At 34.6% G+C, this 21,279-nt stretch overlaps 1 protein-coding gene and 1 pseudogene across 1 annotated transcript; both read right to left on the reverse strand.

Annotated features, from left to right (window-relative positions):
• Positions 1–234: 234 nt before the first annotated feature.
• Positions 235–9,917, reverse strand: LOC127790521 (uncharacterized). Its single transcript, XM_052320073.1, has 2 exons — positions 9,216–9,917; positions 235–668 (listed from the first exon to the last, which is right to left on the reverse strand). The coding sequence occupies exons 1-2, from the start codon at positions 9,641–9,643 to the stop codon at positions 434–436; spliced, it is 663 nt and encodes a 220-aa protein (XP_052176033.1). The 5' UTR covers positions 9,644–9,917; the 3' UTR covers positions 235–433.
• Positions 9,918–13,492: 3,575 nt separating this feature from the next.
• Positions 13,493–17,681, reverse strand: LOC127793896 (transcription factor MYB1-like; annotated as a pseudogene).
• Between the last annotated feature and the right edge of the window lie 3,598 nt (positions 17,682–21,279).

The following is a 21,279-nucleotide window of genomic DNA, read 5'->3' on the forward strand; positions in this document are numbered from 1 at the left end:
TTATGCTAAAAATAGGGCTATTCCTTGGAAGAAAAAAGGAACTATTTTAAGCCGTGAGTATTGTGGTTTGGTCATGTTTTGGAAAAAGATTCTTCAGAAATGATCAAAAGAGATTCTACTATCAAAATTATAATTTTAAACAGTTATTTCTCTGTAGACCACCCTCTCTATGCAGCCAATCAAAATTTAAGGTTTAGATTTCATACAATAGCGAAGTGGATACAGCAATACACCTTAGTTTTGTTTTTGAGGGAGTTGACAATCCAAACCTCCTACTAATGCTTGTTTCAAGTCTGCTGAATCTCCGGATACTAGTATAAACAACAGGCACTTAGAGAACTAATTCTACCAACAGATGGGACTCGAAGCAACAACACAAAGAAGAGCATCCGATCATCATCGTAGATTTCATGAGAACCCCTTCAATCAGATTTCATGAGGGCACATTAAAGTGAAACAGCCACGAGATGACAAAGGCGAAGACCATACAAGCCAGCAAGAAGTTAAGAAACCGGTGGCCCTGCCAGAAGTTTCGGGTCTCTGTTGTAGGGGCGGGTGCCACGGCTGCCACAGATGCCGCGTCATTTGACTCGTTCCACTGCTCCATCGTCTCGGCCTCGCTTGGACCAGCGACATTGCGTGCAGTCGATCCACAGATCTCACAGACTCTGCATTTTGAGGGAAACCAATGTTAAGTACGGGAACTCGCTGAATAGTGGTGGTCAATGCAGAAGGCGGCCCTTCAACAGCTATATCCGACATTCAGTGTTTACAAATCTCTGGGCAGGCAACAATTTTTTTTTTTTTTCCCGAAAATCAAGCTAAATATATCCAAAGTCCGCGTTACTATACTTCCTATTTCAAACCTAATTGCTTAAACTGTCTGTGTCCAGCCATGGTGGAATTCATAGCTGCTAGGACCTAGATGTTACCCAAGATGTCATTTAATTACCTTAATAGCGCCACCACAAAGTGCATTTCCCCGTTCAGAAATCAAAAACTAGTTCAAGAATTGACAGAGGGAATTTCAGATCTCTGCACACTACCCCGCAACGTTTCACAGCATGAATAACAATTGCAATCAACAACCCACAATCTGAGTTACCACATCAGTTAATGGATTCCCCTCTTTTGCCCTCTATTTCTGTCTTGTTTTCAATACAACAGAAAACATGTACAATTCTGAGGTGTATTATAGTGCAATAAAGAAAAATGGATGAACAATCATCTAAGCAGCACATGTGTGTGTTAATGCATGAATCTTAAGATAATGTTGATTATTTACCACCAAAGAAGACAAATTTGAGTTCCTCTTCACAATTTCAAGGATCTTGATCTGCAGCAATATCATGGGAATGTTTGTAATTATGGTAGACAAGGCAATGGGCATGTCCTCTAGTTCTACATGTCCTCAAACCAATACGTATTCCAGTCGCACAATTGCAAATGACGCCCATAGTATATGATGCTCCCCACTTTGTATGGGTCAAAGGAGGGTCATATGTACAGAGCTCCCACCCCCCCCCCCCCCCCCCCTTCTCTCTCTCTTCTTTTTGTAAACAGACTATTTTTACTACTTGAATCCGTGAGTCAGTCACAAACGGACAACATTAATGTTCTGACTAAAGTTTTTAAAACCAAACTGAGATATGAATCAAAAAACAGAGAGGGAAAGGGTCAAAAATCAAATCCAATTGAACCAAGATGTATTTTTATCAAATAAAGTAATATATAATAATTAAATATATAATCTAAAAAAAATTAAATATTAAGGTCCATCACATATCATGTTAATTTTATATTTATATTTTTTAAATAGAAGATAAAATATAAAAAAACTAAAGAACTAAAATAAAAATAAAAAATGAAAAAAAAAATTTATATCAAAGACTCAAATAGATGGAACTGAAAGGTCACACCATAGACATCAACAAACCTTATTGATGAACAGAAATAGCATCATCCTTGAAAACTCGAAGAGCAAGCCTCCCTTCACATATCAAGAACCCTAATAATTCAAAGCAAATCTAGAAGTAGGGGCTAAGGAAATCTCTAAGCCCGGTGTTGTCTCCACTTGCATGGTGAATGGTCTCCTTCAAACGGCAGATCTGGTCACCTCTTTCACAAGGAGAATTGTCTTCCTCACATGGCAGATCTGATCGAGATCACTAGATCTAGAATCTTGATGATCAATTTGATTTTGGGGTGAAGGAGATAACACCCCCCCCCCCCCCCCAACCCCCCCGCGCGCGCGCGGGGGGTGGGGGCGTTTCTTGTGAATTGGGGGGAGGCAATTGAATCGGGACTAGGGCTAGAAATGAGCTGAGCCAACTCATGAGATACTTGTGATTCAACTTGGTAACTAGCTTGATAAATTGGATTCATGAACCAAATGACTTGATTAGAAGCTGAAAAATATGGCTCGTTTAATGAGTCAAACTTGATCCATGATATTCAACTTGTTTGGTTCATGAGCTGGTTTGATTGAAATACAATATTATTATACAGCATATATATTAGCATTATTATTATATTATAAATTACATCTAAATAGCTATATTATTATATATCATTGAGGACACTAGGATCCGGTCAAATTGAATTTATATAACTTGCATGAGACTTGGATCACGATCCACTCCAACCTGGATTTGGAAGGCCAATGTGGACAAAAACAGTGAGGAATGCCTTGGGGCTTGCTGAGATTGCCACCTCGATACTTAAGTTAGTAAAAGGTTAAATAGAGATTTGAGAGCTATGAGAACTAAGATGATCATACCTTTGCTCCTCTCCTTGGGGTGTCTTTCTCCCCTTCGGGTGAGGATAGTAAAAAGAATGGCCTGCCCTGATCTTGTCGTAGAGGATTAGTTGATTCCCACTTGTTACGCGAGTTCAAGACATAATTGGATTTTAACTGCGAAGTTGGTAGTTGTTACCTTTTGCCTAGGGTCATGGAGGCAAGAACATGTGGCACTAACAGGACCTAGATAAACACCTCAAACTCATGATTAGATATGAGTTTATCGTCTCCCTAGATGTTAGGAATAGCCTCGGATGAGGGTTTATCTTGATGGGTCTTCAAAGTCGTCTTCTTTTGGGATTGCTAATTTATTGTCATGTAGATATTCTTTAGGTTAGCCCTAATTAGGGTGTACTTTGGCTAGTATTTCCTGACTAAATGGAGGCCTTGATCACGGTCAAAGTGTCAAATTTTGGAATGACCTGGAGTCAACTGATGAGTTGGTTCACTGTGATGACGTATTATATCCTAGTCAGATCCTATTTCCTCAGACATCATCAATCATGTTACAAATGGGAAATTATAGCTGCTCACTTCACTCTCATGTACTAGGGTTTTGGAACATTCTCGGCTGCACCCTCTCTCTCTCTCTCATGTATGTTGCAAATTTGAAGAAATCTCACAATGCATTTGAGGGTGAGCCTTGTGATTTTCAAGTTGTCCGTCACCTACATTGTATTCAGTTTTAAGATTGTTGGTACTTCCAAGTATGTTTGTTACTAAGGATTTGCTTTTTATGCTATGTTTGGTTTTGAGATTTTTGGGGGGTTTTACGATTTTGGCTCAGTGTCGATGAAATCAGGGTTTTGTTTTCTGATTTAGGTTTCTTCCCATCTTTCATTGTTTGAGTTTAACTCTTTGGGGCTTTGTTATATTTCTTGTTCTTGATTTTCTCAGTCATTATCAATTTGGGGGTTTTCCCAATTTGCCCAAGTTCCAGGAATTGTTACGGGTTGTTTTCAGATTTGGGTTCTTTTGTGGCTCACGGTTGTCCTAATGTATCCCTTTGGGGGTTTTGTTATTTTTCTTGTCACTGATGCTCTCAATCTTGATTAATTGTGCCACTATTTGTAAGTCATCTTCTTTATTGTGCAAACCCTGATTCCTCTCTTTTCTTTTCTACAAATCCAGTCACTCTCATCCAAAACCCTGCCTAGCCAAGCCCCATATAGAAAATGGCCACTACTATGGCAGCTCAGACCTATTGTTGGTCAAGGGCCACCGCGGATGTGGCTGACATTTCCCACAACTTCTTGGTTCACTTCAGCTCGAGTCAATTTGGGTGGCTCTTCAATTTCAGTTGAGCTTGAGCTCAAGCTGGGAGAGTTGGATCATCTCAAGCTTAAGCCAAGCTATGAGCCAACCAGCTTTTTACCGAGTCAAGCCAAGCTCAGTTTGGCCGGACTCCTCTAACTGGGACAAAACACCCAGTTGATAATCCAATCGATCAGTACAAACAAAAACAGCTAGTTTTCTCTGTTTGATCGACCCAGTATAGGAGACCAATTACTGATTTTTCCAGTTTGACCAGCTGGTCCAGATTGATTTTTACAATCCAGGTTCCTACCAAGACTTGCTCTAAATCACAAGATAGTATTCTTCAAGAAGGAAGACACAAAAATAAAATAAAATAAATCAAAAGGAAATTGGTAGGACACTTATTTCTACATGATCTAAACGTCTAACATCTAAACTTCTAATAATGAGCTCAGATTCTTTTCCCACCAGGATCCTGGGCTTTTTTGATCTTCCAAAGCTCTGCAGTCTTACGTTTTGATTCAATTTATGATATGACTCAGCCTAGCAAATAACAAGAGGTGTAGTAGTAAGAAGGAATGCTTGGATCAACATGATGCCCCTTCATGTGAAGCCTCTACTTGAGACATGCTCCAACAAGTCAAAAGGATTCAAACTGAGAGAGGAAAAAAAGATTCAAAATAGTAGGGGAGGTTTCCATGAACTGAATTCTGGATCTTATTTGTAAAGAATTTTGACTCCAACAAACACCTCCCCTCCCAACCCACCCAAAAAACAAGGATAGAAAAAACAAAGAAAATACAAACAAAAACGAGAGAGAGAGAGGTGCCATATTTAAGGGTTTGCATGAAGGATCCAAATGAGGAATTTCTGGTCCTGGTAATCCATTAAACTACTGTTTCAGAGTCTTCCAAGCATAGAAACTTCTGGTTTTGGTAACTAATTAGGTAGCATTCGTTAAAATGAACAAGATAAAGAAGTCTCAAGATAAAGTTGGAATGCTTTCCAGACCAAAATATGAAATGGTCAAGATAAGATTGAAAATCATTCCAAGATTTCTATTAGATTGTTTGTTAAATGTTTTGGAATCTATTGAGAATTGTACTTTTTATTTCCATATGTTTGTTAAATGCATATGATAAATACCGAGATAAGGGTTTTTTTTCCAAAATATCCTTATTACCAAATTCATTCAAAATTGTATGTTAACATCAACAATAAATTTATGATTAAAATAGTATTTTATTATTAATGTGAATTGTCAAAAAATAAAAATAGTGTTTTATTTTCTAAATCCATGTTCAAAAATAGATTCTAAAAAGACTCGGAAAGTAGAAATAATTATTGGTGGAATTACAATAATTTCACTTAGATAATTAAAAATTGATAAAACATATTTCATATTAGATAATAAAATATAAAATTAAATAAAATAATTTAAAAAATAAGATCGAAGGGAAAAGGGAGATCTGAAAGATCAAAGGGAGGGGCAAATTTAGAAGATTCAATCTCTAAACAAATCTGATCAATCAAAAGAGGTTGTTTTATATATGGATATGCACACGAATGGCAAAATATGGGTGATTTAGTAAATTTAGTAAGAATGCAAGAGTGGAGGATGTTATAATAAAATTGGAAGACCAAATCTTACAAAGAAAAGACCATTTTCGATATTTGGGATCAGTGATTCAAAAAGATGGAGAAATTTACGAGGATGTCACACATAGAATTAAGGCAGGTTGGCTAAAATGGAGAAACACATCGGGAGTGTTATGTGATGGTAAAATCCCATTAAAATTGAAAGGAAAATTCTATAAGACAGCTATAAGACCAGTTTTGTTGTACGGCTCAGAATGTTGGGCAGTCAAATACCAACATGAGCAAAAGACGAGTGTAGCGGAGATAAGGATGTTAAGATGGATGTGCGGCCATACAAGAAAAGATAAAATTAGAAATGAAGTTATTCGTAATAAAATAGGAGTAGTGCCAATAGAGGAGAAGATGAGAGAGACTAGACTAAGATGGTTTGGTCATGTGAGAAGGAGACCAAGAGACGCTCCTGTGAGGAGAGTTGATGAAATAAAACAATTAATCAAAAAAAGAGGTAGAGGCAGACCTAAAAAGACTTTGGGGGAGACATTAAAGTTTGATATGAAGTGTATGGATCTCAATAAAGATATGACAAAAGATAGAAATACATGGAAGTCTAGAATTCATGTAGCCGACCCCACATAGTGGGATAAAGGCTGGATATGTTGTTGTTGTTGTTGATCAAAAAAATTTGAGAGAAAGAAAACCCACTCTATAATATGTATATATATGAATCCATTGATAAAGGGATTCAGAAGCCATCCACATATGTATGCATAAAGCCACACTTGGCTCAACCAAGGTTACAAGTTAACCCATGGTGGAGACGGAAGAAGATGAAAGGCGAGGAAGATCGATGGTCGGACGGATGGTGCGAGGAAGAAGATGAACAGTAAACAAGTGAGAAAAGAAATGGGTAAGACTTTTATACAAAGGGCATATGGGTAATTTACGCCTATCTGTAAAATCTCAGATAAATTTATCTAGAGAGGGAGGCTAGATAAATTTTTTTGTAAAAAGTCATATAAGAAATCATGTGAGGGTTTTTGTGGAGATTGTCAGATAAGTTTAACAAACATGTTGGAGAGCTAAAAAGTCTGGAATGCTTCCCATATCTTAGATTTTCCACCCTATATCTTAGTTAACAAACACTACCTTTAACATATATTGTTTACTATTCTACAATTGTATATTGAGTAATCAAAAGAAAATGATATGTACTATCCAGTACTATAGCCACTTGCCCCAACTCAAGACTGGTATCACAACATGCACATATTGTTTACTATTCTACTATTGTATATTGAGTAATCAAATAGAAAATGATATGTACTATCCAATACTATAGCCACTTGTCCCATGAGTTCCTGAAAAGGTACTTGCTTAGATACCACTAAAATTTTCAAACTTTTCAGAAGTATCCACACTTCCACAACCAGAAGATGGCTTGATTCAATATTTTTTCTTTTCATTAAGTACTTGATACAATTAAATACTGGTCAACAACTTCATAGAATTAAACAAAAATGTCGAGGCAAAAACAAATGGAAATGCAACTGCAAAGATAGGTCAAAAATGATGTAGAGACTTTAAGTTGACATGCAGGAAAATCAATTCTAATTCATAGGTTTCTACTGTGGAACTTAAATGATTAGGAAAAGGCACATTGATGATGATGGGAAATTGTTCAAGATTATTACCCCTGGGGTAAATTACAAAACAGATACTGAACTTCTAAGTTTGTTCTAATCTTAGAACAAATTTTTAATTTTTGCAATTCACTAATTGAACTTTAAGTTTGTTGTAATTTTATAACAAACTTTTAGTTTTGCAATTCACTTATCAAACTTGTAGGTTTGCAATTCACCATCCTGTGATGTTTTGTTTGTTTATTTTTCATGATAATAGCTAAGGGTTTCTAACAACTTTCAATGATTGTAACAAACTTGTAAATTCAGTTAGTGAATTGTAAAAATTAGAAGTTTGTTATAAAATTGTAACGAACCTAAAAGTGAGGTTAGTAAATTGCAAAAATTAAAAGTTAGTTCTAAAATTATAACAAACCTGAAAGATCAGTACTTTTTTTTTTTTGGTAATTTACCCTGGCCCCTATCTATATCTTAATTGTCAGCTCAACAGAGCAGAACTTATGCCAACGAACAGAGCAGGATTTCAAAGTTGGTCCCTAGTACAAGAACAAGGCACTTCACTGATTCATACCACATGAAGAAACAAATGGTGATTAATAATCTCCTCTCAAGTCTTGACCATATATGAATATGCAGAAAATCGGCTGATAGATATGTCACGACCAATTTTGTATATTGACATCTATGGTAACATGGAACTTTTGCATCTCCTCAAAACCATAGAATTCCTTTCAGCATAAAGTTACAAAAGCATTTTATTCCCAACTATATAGGACAAAGAAAAGGGAAACAAGAAAAGAACGAAAACCAGAGTATGCCCAAGCTAAACAAGAAGAGAGGGAAAAGAAAGGGCTCTAGAGAGAGAGAGACATATAAAAGCTGAGAAATGTAGGTTAAGAGGAGATTGTTTACAACTTTACATGCATAATAGCATAAGAACTCATAAATATGTAAGGCTAAGAGATTGATTAGTTTTAGATTGGAAGTCCATGAGAAAAGGAAACCAAAATGCCACTGTAAAAATCTGATAACTCAAGATGAACTTTATGGAATACTTCAATAGAAGGGATAGACACTAGTGATCTTCAAGTGGCTACTGGCTAGCATAGCAATAGAATCAAATCACCGAGGAAACATCAGCACATTAATCTGATCCAATATGCTGCAAGCAACGACATTATTCAGCTCTTGGGTCCTTCCTTTCCCTTAGTTGGACCCGTTTTGGATACACCTTAAATTACAAGCTGACAGTAGACTAACAAGCATTTAGACTAGCAAAACTAGAAGACCAAACAAGTTTGTAGCTCCACCAAATGACTCAGTACCCGGCATAAATTTAAATTTGACAAACTACAACAGGAACAAATATAACTTGGTATAAATATAGAATATCTGCAACTGCCAAATGTTTAACTTTAAGGAAAACACCAAAATCAGAATCCACTCTGCAAAGAATTAGCCATATGATAAAAACAGGACCAGTTGATGCATTCCACCTTTGCTTTATTTCTTGATTCTCCTCATTTTGCATAAACTGCTTTTACATCTTTTTCTTTCCCTCCTTTTCTACACTAAACCAATGCTTTATTCTCTTGTAAGGTTTCAGTATCCGTGCATTACATAGACAGGCAGCCCTTTGGCTCAATTCCAAACAAGCCTCAGAAACTAAAGAAATAAATTTACATCAAGACCGAAATATAACCTCAAACCATAGAATGATTCAGAACCAAAAAAACATCAGAAAAGAAAAATAAATCCATTTCACATCAGAATCCTGCAAGACGCATATAAGTGGAGAATAGGCATTTAATGAAATCAAATAACATCACATTGCATGCAACTTGCAAAAGTCCAAGAACAAGGAAAAGGGACAACCCAGAGTAATAAAGATCAAAACTTTAAATTGGTAGGAAACATACTTGTTGCCCTTAATCTTGAACCAAGCTTCAGCACAATGTTTGTGGGCAGAAGCTAAATCATCTTTACAAGAGCAGCCCAGCTCAATAGCTATTCCAGAATCTTGATTGCTTGCATCCAAGCTCAGATGACAAATTCTACAATCCCTCTCGGCTTTGGTCAAATGTACCTTCACATCCGGGACCCCAGATTCCAGATCCACCTCCACAGAACACTCCGATGCAGAGGACTCCCTCTTGTCAGATACGCCCACAATCTCAGCCGCCGACAAGCTCGAGGAAGCGCCGGCCGTGGAGTGCCACGACCGGCCGTCAGAGTCGGAGGAGGTGGAGCTGCGGCTGTCATTCGCTCCGCCGCTCACGGCGTTGGAAGGCCGGCCGCCGCCGTCTGCTTCTACATGAAGATGGGACTTCCCTTGCAGAGTTGTCATTTGAGATACCCAGAGAGAGAAACTTCATGAAAGGGGAGTTTAACACAGAGAACATCAATCCACACCAAGATTGAAGCCTCTCTCAGGCCTCTCTCACCTGAGCAAACACAAATCACTGCTCTCTCTCTCTCCCCCTCCTAATATCTCTGCGGGTTCATATGGATATATATATATGTATATGTATATATGTATGTATTTAGACACACACATATATCTGTGTGTCAGTTCCGGACAGTGCTTTGAGAGAGACAGAGAGGGAGAGAGAGAGAGAGAGAGAGAGAGAGAGAGTTCACCGTTGGTGTGATTTAAAGTAAAATGCTATTCTGGAGAACTTTTATAGAAAGACTTTGATTAGGAGGGAATAATACGCTAACAATATTAAATATCAAATACCAAATTAATGTACGTGACTTGCAGATAGTTGATATTGACTTCAATTTATTCTGGCAAGCCTAAAATTATTACAATGGAAACTATATGAAACGAACCTGGTTTAATAGTAATAATAATACTAGTGTACATGTATGAGATACATACAGTATTATAAATTATAAAACATGCTTATAAATTAGGGTAAATTATATTCATATTTTTTAAATTTAATAAAATAAGTTATAATATTTTAAAAATGACAATAATCTTGTGATTATCAAGATATAATAATCTTTATCTTGAAAAAGTTTAGAAAAAAACTATCCGAGATGGGTAGAGTGATAGAGCGAAACATGTGCTAGAGAATAATGTTGAAAAGAATATAGAGTTGCTCTAGAAATGGCTCAATCCACTATTTGATAGAGCAATAGTGTGTGGGACTAGGCTCAAACCATTCTAAAGGAAAACAAAAGTAACACTTCGAAAATCAGCCCGAGAAAGGCACATAAGAAGGTCACTTGAAAGGTTTTAGAGATAAATGAAACTTGAAAAGTTTTCGACTTAAATTTAGAATATAAGGCTCTAAGAGAGACTCGAAAAGTCTTCGGAAGGAATGGAATCTAAAAAGTCTTCAACCTAAATTTAGAATATAAGATTGTGAGAGAGTAAGGAATATCCCCTTTTAACGTCAGTTGTTAATTTTTTTATATCAATTCAATGATAATTAAATTATAATTAAATTAAAAATAAAGAAATTAGTAGATAACCTGACTAATTCCTGTACAAGGAGATAAGGGAAGAAAAAAATATATGTGAAGATATTTTTATTACATTTAAATTTTTAATATTTATACAATAATAATAATAATAATAATTGTAAAATTATAATATAAAAAAATCTCTCCATCTCTCAAATACGACGTTCATCATAACTTTAAGAATAATTGCCGAGTCTAATTTGCCCAAATAATGGCCCGTCCAAAAGTGAAGATTGTAGAAAGATTTGACCGAGATGACTGCCACATGATGCGTTTCTAAGCAAAAAGCTTGCTTTTGCTTTACTTTTTGTCTTCTTTCTTTATCCTTCTCAAAAGTAAATTTTGTTTCTTTTGTATAATCAGCCGCATGTTCTTTTGAAAATTATTGGCTTCCAAGATTACATAATGATCTGCAAAAATATTGACTTCAATTCCACTATGTGTTCTAAGAGCATATTTATTTCCAATGAAATGATATTTTTAGGTAGGGCATGCATCAATGCCCATTAGATGATCATCAATACAAAATTGCTTCGTCGTCTTAAGTAGAAGTGAGGTCAAACCATTTGCTATCTCAGGAAGAATTAGTGTGTTCATCCATTTCCTTCCCTGCTCATATATTTTGCATTTTAGAGATGAATCTACCTAACTACCTTCAATTGTATAACTCTTTACATTTTCAAATAAGTAGATTTTTATTTCCTCCAACAGCATGGTATAACCAAGAACTTAAACTAGCATATATTCTCAGAATGAAAAATGAAGCCACAATTATACTTAAACAGTAACAGTCACACAAGATGAATCATAGGGGCTTCTAGGTATCCAATGACACACGTAACTTTGAGGTACGGGAGATACAATGCAATGCGTGCAGTGCAACATGCATGAATGGAAAATACAATACTGAAGAGGTGCGAGCGACGCAAATGTAAAGCTACAGGTGCCGACACCTTTGAATACCTAGAATTTGCCGATTTCATGGCATATACTTTTTATTTTTTTCTCAAAGAAACGTTGAATAGAATTGGTTTTGGTTCCGTGACAATGACCCAACAGGCAACAACCCAGCAGCAACTCAAAACGAATTGCCTGCCGTCCTTCACTTCTTCAATCTACCGTTTATATTCACGTTGGACATAATCAGGAGACAGTTGTTTTATTTTGTTTTCAAGTCCTAGGATTCGGTGCAAGCATGTAAAGAGGACGGCATTGCAGCAAGCATCATGTGAAAATAATAATTAAGCGTGAAAGGAATTACGGGATGCCACCGGTACGCAAAAAGTAAGACAGCAAAGCTTATATTGGCCATGTGGATATATTCTATTGTAGGCCTTCACCTCGGCGTCTTTTTCATCATCACCAGTCCCCGCTGAATAATAATGCCAGAACCAGCAAGAAATAGTTTCTATTTGACATGGCAACCGAGAGTCAAATCGAAATCCAATCGATTAACGTGATTAAAAATTATTTAATTGGATAATGATTTAAATTGAAAAAAAATTAAACACTATTTTGATGAATATAATTTAATTATGATTTTCATTAAATCTAAATTAAAACTTGAATTAAAATCAAACCGAATGTGTAAGTAATCAAATCGAATATACATATATATAATATATATTTATTTAATATATTATATATACACATAATATATATATTGACTAACGTATTTTTTACAAATATTTTAACTAATGTATTACAAATATATAAAATATTTAATATTTATAAAATAATTAATAAATAAAAATAAAATCTAATCTTAAATTATTTTATTTTTATCAATCAAATAATTATATCTAAGAAGTTTAAAGCTAATTTGTAACTTTATACAAGAAGAAGGTAACTTTATTAGAGTTTGTCTTTATTTGTTATGAAGTTATCAAAAATTTTTATGAATGTTATTTGCAACAGTTTGTCTTTATTTGTTAATATGGATCAAACTTAAAAAATTATGATTAAAATTGAAATAAAATAGTTTGGTTATATTTTTTAATTTTTAAAACCAATGGGCAATGGTTTAGTTTTAATTTTCATAATTTAAGTTTGATTTAATTATGATTTTAGTAAAAATCAAAATCAAATCAAACGATTACCAACCCTAGTTTCTATATTCATAGAATAAAGGGGTGTTTGGCTTACCAATTTGACCTGTTCCTTCCTCTTAAATATTATATGCCTTATTTAGTTATCAATTTGTTAAAAATTAAATAATTTAAATATTATTAAGTTTAAACATTATTTTAACAACATTTTAAAAAAACTCTCTCATAACTTTTCTCAAAACACTATTACCTGTTTATTTCACTAACCAAGTAATTTACAATTTTGCTCTTAAGCAACAATCATATTTTCAACATTATCCATCTTTTTATCACTCTTCCTTCTTTCTATTGTTGCCTCCATCCATACCCTCTGCTGCAATCACAGCCTCTATCACTTCCATGGTAGTGGTCGCCTCCTCCATGTCTCTCTCTCTCTCTCTCTCTCTCTCTCTATATATATATATATTTTAATGTCTCAACATATATATTTAATATTTTTATAAATTAAATTTAAATTTTAATATAAAATATTATATTAATATATATTTTTTAATAATTGCATATAATTAATCAACATCTAATAATAAAAATTTTATAAGTTTAACATCAATTTATAATTTATTTTATTAAAAAATAATATTTTATAAATTTTATTTATATTATTAAGTAACATGTTCATTTTAATCTTTTTTGTTAAGTTCTGATAATTTATCAATTTTTTTAAATCAAACACATAACTATATAAATGTCAGCTTAAGTATATTTATCCAAATACATTATCAACTTAAAAACTAACAATTTTTAAAGTTTTACAAAGCTTTTAAATAAGAAGGTTTAAAAGCAATCTTAAAAAAAGGTAAGCCACAAACAGCCTCTAAGACGTCCACAATCAGGTTTTCTTGCCTTTCAAAAGTATATGCATGGAAATGAGTCAAATGAAGAGATGCAGAAAAGAAATAAGTTGTACCTTTTTAATGGTGATGCAGCCCAGCACCAAGAAGAGGAATCAGAGAGAGAGGAAGGTTCAAAGGGATGTATATATATACTGACCAAGGCATTCCAGCTATGATGTAACAGTTACCAACTTGGTCATGTTGGATCAACTCATGCGATATGTTTCCATTTTTGGGATCCAGATTTTGCCCTGTCTTCAGCAGCTCACCAACGGTCGAAATTATCGGCATGTGGCAGCCTCATGGCGGTGACAGTCATACCAGATTTATCTCTTCCCCTCGATGAGTACAAATCATTCTACAAATTCAGATTCCTTTGTGTCTGAGCAGACAACCACAACATGGTAAATCATTCTTCTCATCTAACTCAAAAGGACGCACCGCTAGTTATAAATTTCGGCTCTGGCTTGCTACTTCATCTGGGAAAGCAAAACTTGGTCCCGGCATCTGGCTTGACATCACATCTGCCATCGAACTCGAACTCATCAGCATGTTGCTGAGCTCAAAGTTGCCCTGGGCATCTGCTGTTATTGTTGTTTGTTGTTCAAGTATTCCCCTTGTGATGTGGCACCCATAGATGCACCCTGCACTTGTGTGCTAGTGCTCTGAAGGCTACTTCTGATCCAGGCAATATTGTTCAAGTCTCTGGCAATGGCCGCGAATTCATGACTGGAGAACGGAGGTGGCTCTTCATATTCAACAAACTCGGGCCCCAACAGTGATTTATGAGAAGAATCCACAGTTGACGCTTCACTGCAACCATAGCCACACTTCAAGGACGCTATGGGCTCACCACCAACACTTTCAAGAAATTCACATTGGAACAGTCCTAGAAAACACAGAACCAGTTGCTGAGCTGCTTGGGGATTTATAAACATTCAGTGTACCAATTCGTGCCACTGGACAAGAAACTGTGGGATGTTTTGTTTCACAAGCTACATGATCCTCCTTTGTTTTGGGCTTCGAAATTGTATCTTCACAATGAGTAAGCCTATTTTCCATCAAACTCAGATCCTTTCCCTCTGGAGGCTTGAGCGAATCAATATCACCACATGACACAGTTTCTTCTGATGATTTCTTTGTCCTGTCTACACTGCCTTCTTCAAAAATGTTCGCAGTTAATAGTTTATGGCTCCTACGCAACATGAACTCACGTTTCAGTGTAGAATTCCAGTGGTTTTCAATTGCATTGTCTGTTCTACCAGGCAGGAGTTTTGAAATTGGTGCCCATTTGTTCCCATGCACTGCATGAGCCACCAAAATGATGCGATCCTCGTCCTCTGCAGCAAATTATGCACAGTAAAACTACATGAAGAACAATATCCATCCTAAATATGCTCATTTAAAACAGTACATCCACAACTTATGCGGTCATCTATTCATGGATGATCCAAGAGCAAATAAGTTAGATGAATTAGCAGATAAGAACACATGCAGGAGTTGGCTTTCAAAAGGCAATAGATAGCTTAGCTGGTAAGTATGAAACACACCCGGGAGGGGAAAAACCTGGTTTATTCCAACTTAGCCTTAAAAAAGTTAATATAAAGTAAAAACAAACTTAAGTATCATTCTACTTGGGTTTTTAAGTCTTAAAATGATAGTTAATTGAGCAAGTCAGATGAATTAGCAGATAAGAACACATGCAGAAGTTGGCCTTCAAAAGGTGATAGATCGCTTAACTGGTAAGTACGAAACCCCCCTGGGAGGGGTAAAACCTGGTTTAGTCCAATTTAGCCTTCAAAAAGATAATATAAAGTAAAAACAAAATTATGTATCCTTCTACTTGGGCTTTTAAGTCTTAAAATGATAGTTAATTTCAGAAAGAGATTAGAGAAATATGAATGACACAACTCCACCATCTATATACAGTACATCTAAGAACAAAACTGGTTTGGCAGATTCATACAACCTATGTGAGAATCCCAGACTTAGTGGTTGATTATTAAGAATCCCCTTAAGGAATGATGCCGCCAAGGGTGAGCCTATGGCTCCCTTGTGTGTTATGAAATGACGAGTATGAGGTTTGGACCTAGGGGGCACCCAAGACTAAAATGTGTTAGGATGAAGTTGTCTTTATGCTGTGTGTACTTGTGCATTTGGTTTGTGTATGCATGCCATATATGCCTTATTGAGTAGTTGAGCTCATGCCTACGCACATACTATCATTTTAGACCAAGCTGAAGCCTGGTGAGGGAGACTTTGTGATTGGATGGATGTAATATTTTGGAAGACTGCAGACATGTATCCATTTTGTTACCAAAATCATGATGTAGCATGAACATATGTGAAAGTTGGATGCTATGTTAGTATGTTTGTATTCAGACTTTATCAATCAAATCTAAGATTATTCAGTTAAATGATGCTGTACGGGTTTTGATGAAGATGTCATTGTCATTACCTTAAGAACTTTGATGGTTATGCTATGTACTAAGGAACCAGCATGAGGGGGGGAATGAGGATACAGGGGTAAGGATGAGGTGCCTGGTCCACTGCTATTCCTAGAAGAAGACACTGGGGTTGTTGCCTATTTGGTTACTTCTCTGTATGTTTACTTTGTTTTCATAGGTTCTGAAACCTGAAAACAATGAGAACCTTGAAAGCACCAACTTTTCATGTAATTTTTACTTTCATATGAGAATGACTACAGAAATATCTTATTGTTGTTTTCTAAATTTGGAAAGTTTTAAAGAATCTTTAAAATTAGTTTCCAAAACTAGTTCACGATAAACATTCTCCTGAGTTTATCAGGTTGAATTAGAAAATAATTTTTGGAACCATAACCGAACCCCTGCTGTTTTCTAATCATTCACTGCCTTTCAACTCAGAAACAAAGTATAACAGAAAATGAAAGCATGAGATAAAACCTTAACCAACATCAATAGAGGCTCAAAATACGCATCCAACATCAATAGAGTTCTTGCCATCATCCATCTATAGCATTTTCAAGTATTCTGGAATTTCCATGGAGATGAATCACTCCAATAATACTATATATAATCTCATAGAAACACAATCAGAAAGGAACCTACGGTAATAATGAGAACAATCTCACAATGTTCGGACATTTAAAAAATGCAAATAATATTTCACAAAATATGTTGAAGTTCTAATACAAATGCAATGCTGCCAGTTGAACGATCAAGATTTGAGTTCACAACCAAACATTCAAAGTTAAAAAATAATACAAAACTCAAAGATAAACAAATGTGCGCGTGCACAAGAAAAAGAGGGATAGAGAGAGATGTAGAGTAGCGGAAGGACCAAAAACGTATATGCACAAGTTCACAGAGTATTGGAATGAAAGATCAAGATGAGGAAAATCCCATCCATCACCACATTCAGTAGCATTAACAAAATCACTAATCCCGCTAAAGCGCATAAATGAACAGCAATGGTGATCGCGAAGCGATTAGACTACTCTAAGCATCAAAACAAAAACCTCCAACCAGAAACAGTTCCAAACAGAACTTACAAAACCCTAGCACTCAAAATAAGCTCGGAAGTAGAGCACGCCGATCAACAGAAGCACCTATTTAGCAACCCAGAAATGAAAAAAAGAAAACAAAATTGAAAATACGCACTGTCGAGCGGTTACTTGTTACCAGTGAAGGCCTTACGCTTCAGGCAAGGGTCGAGCTGATTACACCACCGAAGGCGGCTCGACTTGCCGGTCCTCCCGGTAATTCCTCGGGCGATCAAGCTCCAATTCCTAGGCCCGAACTTGCTCACCAGCCACGTCAGTATCGCGTCTTCCTCAGCCGACCATGGTCCCTTCACTCGGCCGCTGTTAATTAAAAATATTTGACTAAGTTAATTAAATATTTGACTTGGGTAAAGGAGGAGAAACTCTTGGTAATATTTAATTCAATACTCAATCGACTTAGTTAATTAAAAATCAACACCTCATTATTATAGTTTGTAAAATCTGCATGTTATGTTAAACTATATGTTTAGAGGTGACTAATTAATGAGTGAGTAGCTTATGAAACACAATTGTAACGGATTTTGAGCCAAACATTATTTGTTAGTCTACTAACTATTTTTAATGTCCATGAATTTTTGTTACAAACTTTTTCAATTAAAGGACATTGATATAATTTAGAATTTAATTAGGGTGCGGTCTTTGTACTAATGTCTATGAATTTTTGTTTTACAAGTCATTTTTTTTTTTTATAAAAATTACAACACCACTCTCGTCGCAATGGTTTTTCTTTATTTTATAAAAACAAAAAAACTATTAATTAAAGACACTTATTTTCATAAAATATAACCAAGAGTTTCTCCTCTTTTACCCAAGTCAAATATTTTACTTAAAGAAAAGTTGACAGAAAATTAAATATGATAAATATTGACAGAAAATTGATGAGAATAAATAATGCCACATTACTGTGAATTAAAGAAAAGTTGTCACTTAAGCAAACACTTGATCAAATAAATTGAATTTGTGACCTTTTAAGTTATAACAAAATAAAAATATTTTTTTATATGATGATAAACTCACAGTTACTATTTTTTGAATATAAACCAAATAAACCTTGGAAATATGTCATAACCAATGAATTTTACATTAGGTAAACAAATTAAATGTTGACAATCTCATACCTTCGAGGGATCAAACTTGATCCCATAATGTTTCCCGGGCATAGGTTAAATGACGGACAAGTGATAGATTAGGATTAGTATCAATAAGTCACGAGTTTGATACTTAACTTAGTCAAGGGTTAAAAGTTCGTTTACGATTTATCTCTTATGTCGAAATTGAGAGTACAAGTGGTAGGAGACCATGCAAGGATAATAATCCCAAATCTGATCCCATAATGAAGTGCAACCATTTCTTGAAATATGAGTCTTTATAATTTTTTACTAATAAACAAAAACGTGATTGATGATTTTCTTTGTTTTGGACCTTTTATTCAATTTGGAGGAAAGGCTAACCAGAGGCCCAAAATGATGGCCCAGTAACCCAGTTATGAAAAGCCCACCTCTCCCTCAAACTAATTCATAAATAACACATCCTTAATTACTGCAACCGGTGCTATAGATTTTTAAATCTTGGACTTGATTTATGGGCCAACCCAATTAGCTGACCCATAAATTATTTTCTTAAAATCTTCTTGCTTTAATTAAGTGCTTGAAAGGGCCACTGCCCGAGTCCATTTGGCCTTGTAGTAATATACATTTATATATAGAGAGAATTTTCAAAATAGTTGTTAACAACCCATGCTTTCTCGTTTTTATTTTTATTTTTTATTTTATGTATCTATAAATCATAATTTTTTACAAAGTAAGCAAAATTTTTAGAGGGAGAGTAAACTGTAACAAGATTAAAAGTTGAGTAGTAGTTATGCAATAAATTAAAATATAAAAAAACTAGTATTTGTTACAAAACATAAAATGGAAGTACTAATAATGTCAATTAATCTTTTCATAAAGAAAGAAAACATCTAAGCACAATTTATTTTTTTAATTTTTTATAAAAATAAAAAATCGTCTCTGTTAGCCTTAATGTGCACGTATTTTTCATAATAAAAGGGATCATTTTCAAAGGTGAGAGGTGATGGAGGACTTGCACAAACTTTGCTTATTTGGGACATGTTCAAGTGAGGTGAGGTGAGCGGTCTAATTTGACTTGCTATCCCATTATTAAATAATAATAATAATTTATTAAATACATTTGTTAGTTATGGTTTAATTTTTAAAGGGTTTAAAAAAAGAAAAAGAAAAAAAGAATACCAAATGTAATATTTAAAATATATTTATATATATACTCATTGCTTCATTCACTTGTACACAGTACTAAGCCAAGTAGTAGTTACTTTATAACAATAAAATAAAATTGATTAAAACATTCTCTTAGTACTCAATTGTTATTTAAATTAAAATAATATTTGAAATAAAGACGAATAATTATAAAGTACATTAAATAGAGGATAATGTGCTGAAATTCAACGTTGTGGTGGTTGCCAATCGCAATCAGATGAATGGGAACATCTTGATATTCAGTCTCTCAATGGTTAAATACTTGTCAACTACAACATATTTAGTGTTTATTTTATTTATGTTAATGAAAATGAGAGATGAGCAAACCTGCCAACATGGGAAACACATCCCCACGCAATGGTAGCACAAAGTGAGACAATCAGACAACCACAGTGGTCCGAGATGGCACCTCCAAAATTGACTACTTATGCTAATCACCATATTAATATTTTCAAAATATGTTATTTGCTTAACTTTTTTTTTTTAAATCCCTATTTTTTTATTCAATTTCATTTTTGATCACGACTAAAAATGAGTTGAATTTGACGTAACTTCTCGAGTTGCATTAGACACGGATAATTAATGTGAAGAGTTATTCTTTTTTTCTTTTTTATTGTCTTATAATTACAAATTAAAATCACTTTTTTTAAGATTATTGCTCTTATGCGGTCCTTTACTGCTTGTGTTCTCAATTTTAGTAAAAGAAGAGAGATTTTTTGTTTGCCTCTAGAATATAAGTTGGAAGAACAATATATTGGTGTTAATATAGTAAATTACGAATTTGATTCTCCACTTACATGAGGATTGAAAATTTAACTTATAATTTATTTTACCTGAAATAATTAATTAAAGATACCAACATCGAAAACCGTACAAAAATGCAAGTGATATTTTATTTTCACAAGGTCACTGGTCATGTTGGTAAGTCTCTGGTGTGGTGATGGGTCAACTGTTGCGCTTTTGATTTTGGGAGCCGATCGATGCACATAGGATCAATCTTTCCGGCTGGCGTGTTGCGAGGTTAGGGTTAGAGGCCTTAGGGACTAGGTAAGGTACGGCACGTGTAGTTTCTCTAGATGTATGTACCTAACAAAATAAATAAAAAGAACACTTTAATAATCAAAATACAATTTGCATGTTCTCTGCCATTTCTACCCTCAAATGAAAATACTAATATATATAAACATTACATGGATATCGCAATAATATATTGTCCAAGTATTTAATCATGGGACGTGTGGTAGAGGCTTCACCAATTAATCCACCACTCACTCGTGCAAGTTTGAAACTTTCACACTGTAACACCACCTAAACAAAGGTACAATTGCATCAATCAATTAAAAGGTGAGGATAGATACTAAGGTGACACTATACAAATAGATAATTATAACTCATAAAACCAATTAAAAGGTGAGGATAGATACTAAGGTGACACTATACAAATAGATAATTATAACTCATAAATCTATGATGAAAGAATCAATATTAATTTATCATAACCTGAACGCACAAGAAGAATAATATATATAGAGACTTTGGAATTACAAACTCTTATAGAAATTAGGTTACAACATGATTATATAGAGATTTTGGAATCACAAACTCTAATAGAAATTAGGTTACGTACAACATAATTATATAAGTCTCGATCAAGAACCCTTAATTCTATCTCTTGGATATTTTTTTCCTTAATTTTTGCCATATATATTCTACCATTATCTGTTTGCCCTATTATATATCTCTTT

Source organism: Diospyros lotus, chromosome 1, assembly GCF_014633365.1.
Source record: "Diospyros lotus cultivar Yz01 chromosome 1, ASM1463336v1, whole genome shotgun sequence".
Taxonomy (NCBI): domain Eukaryota; kingdom Viridiplantae; phylum Streptophyta; class Magnoliopsida; order Ericales; family Ebenaceae; genus Diospyros; species Diospyros lotus.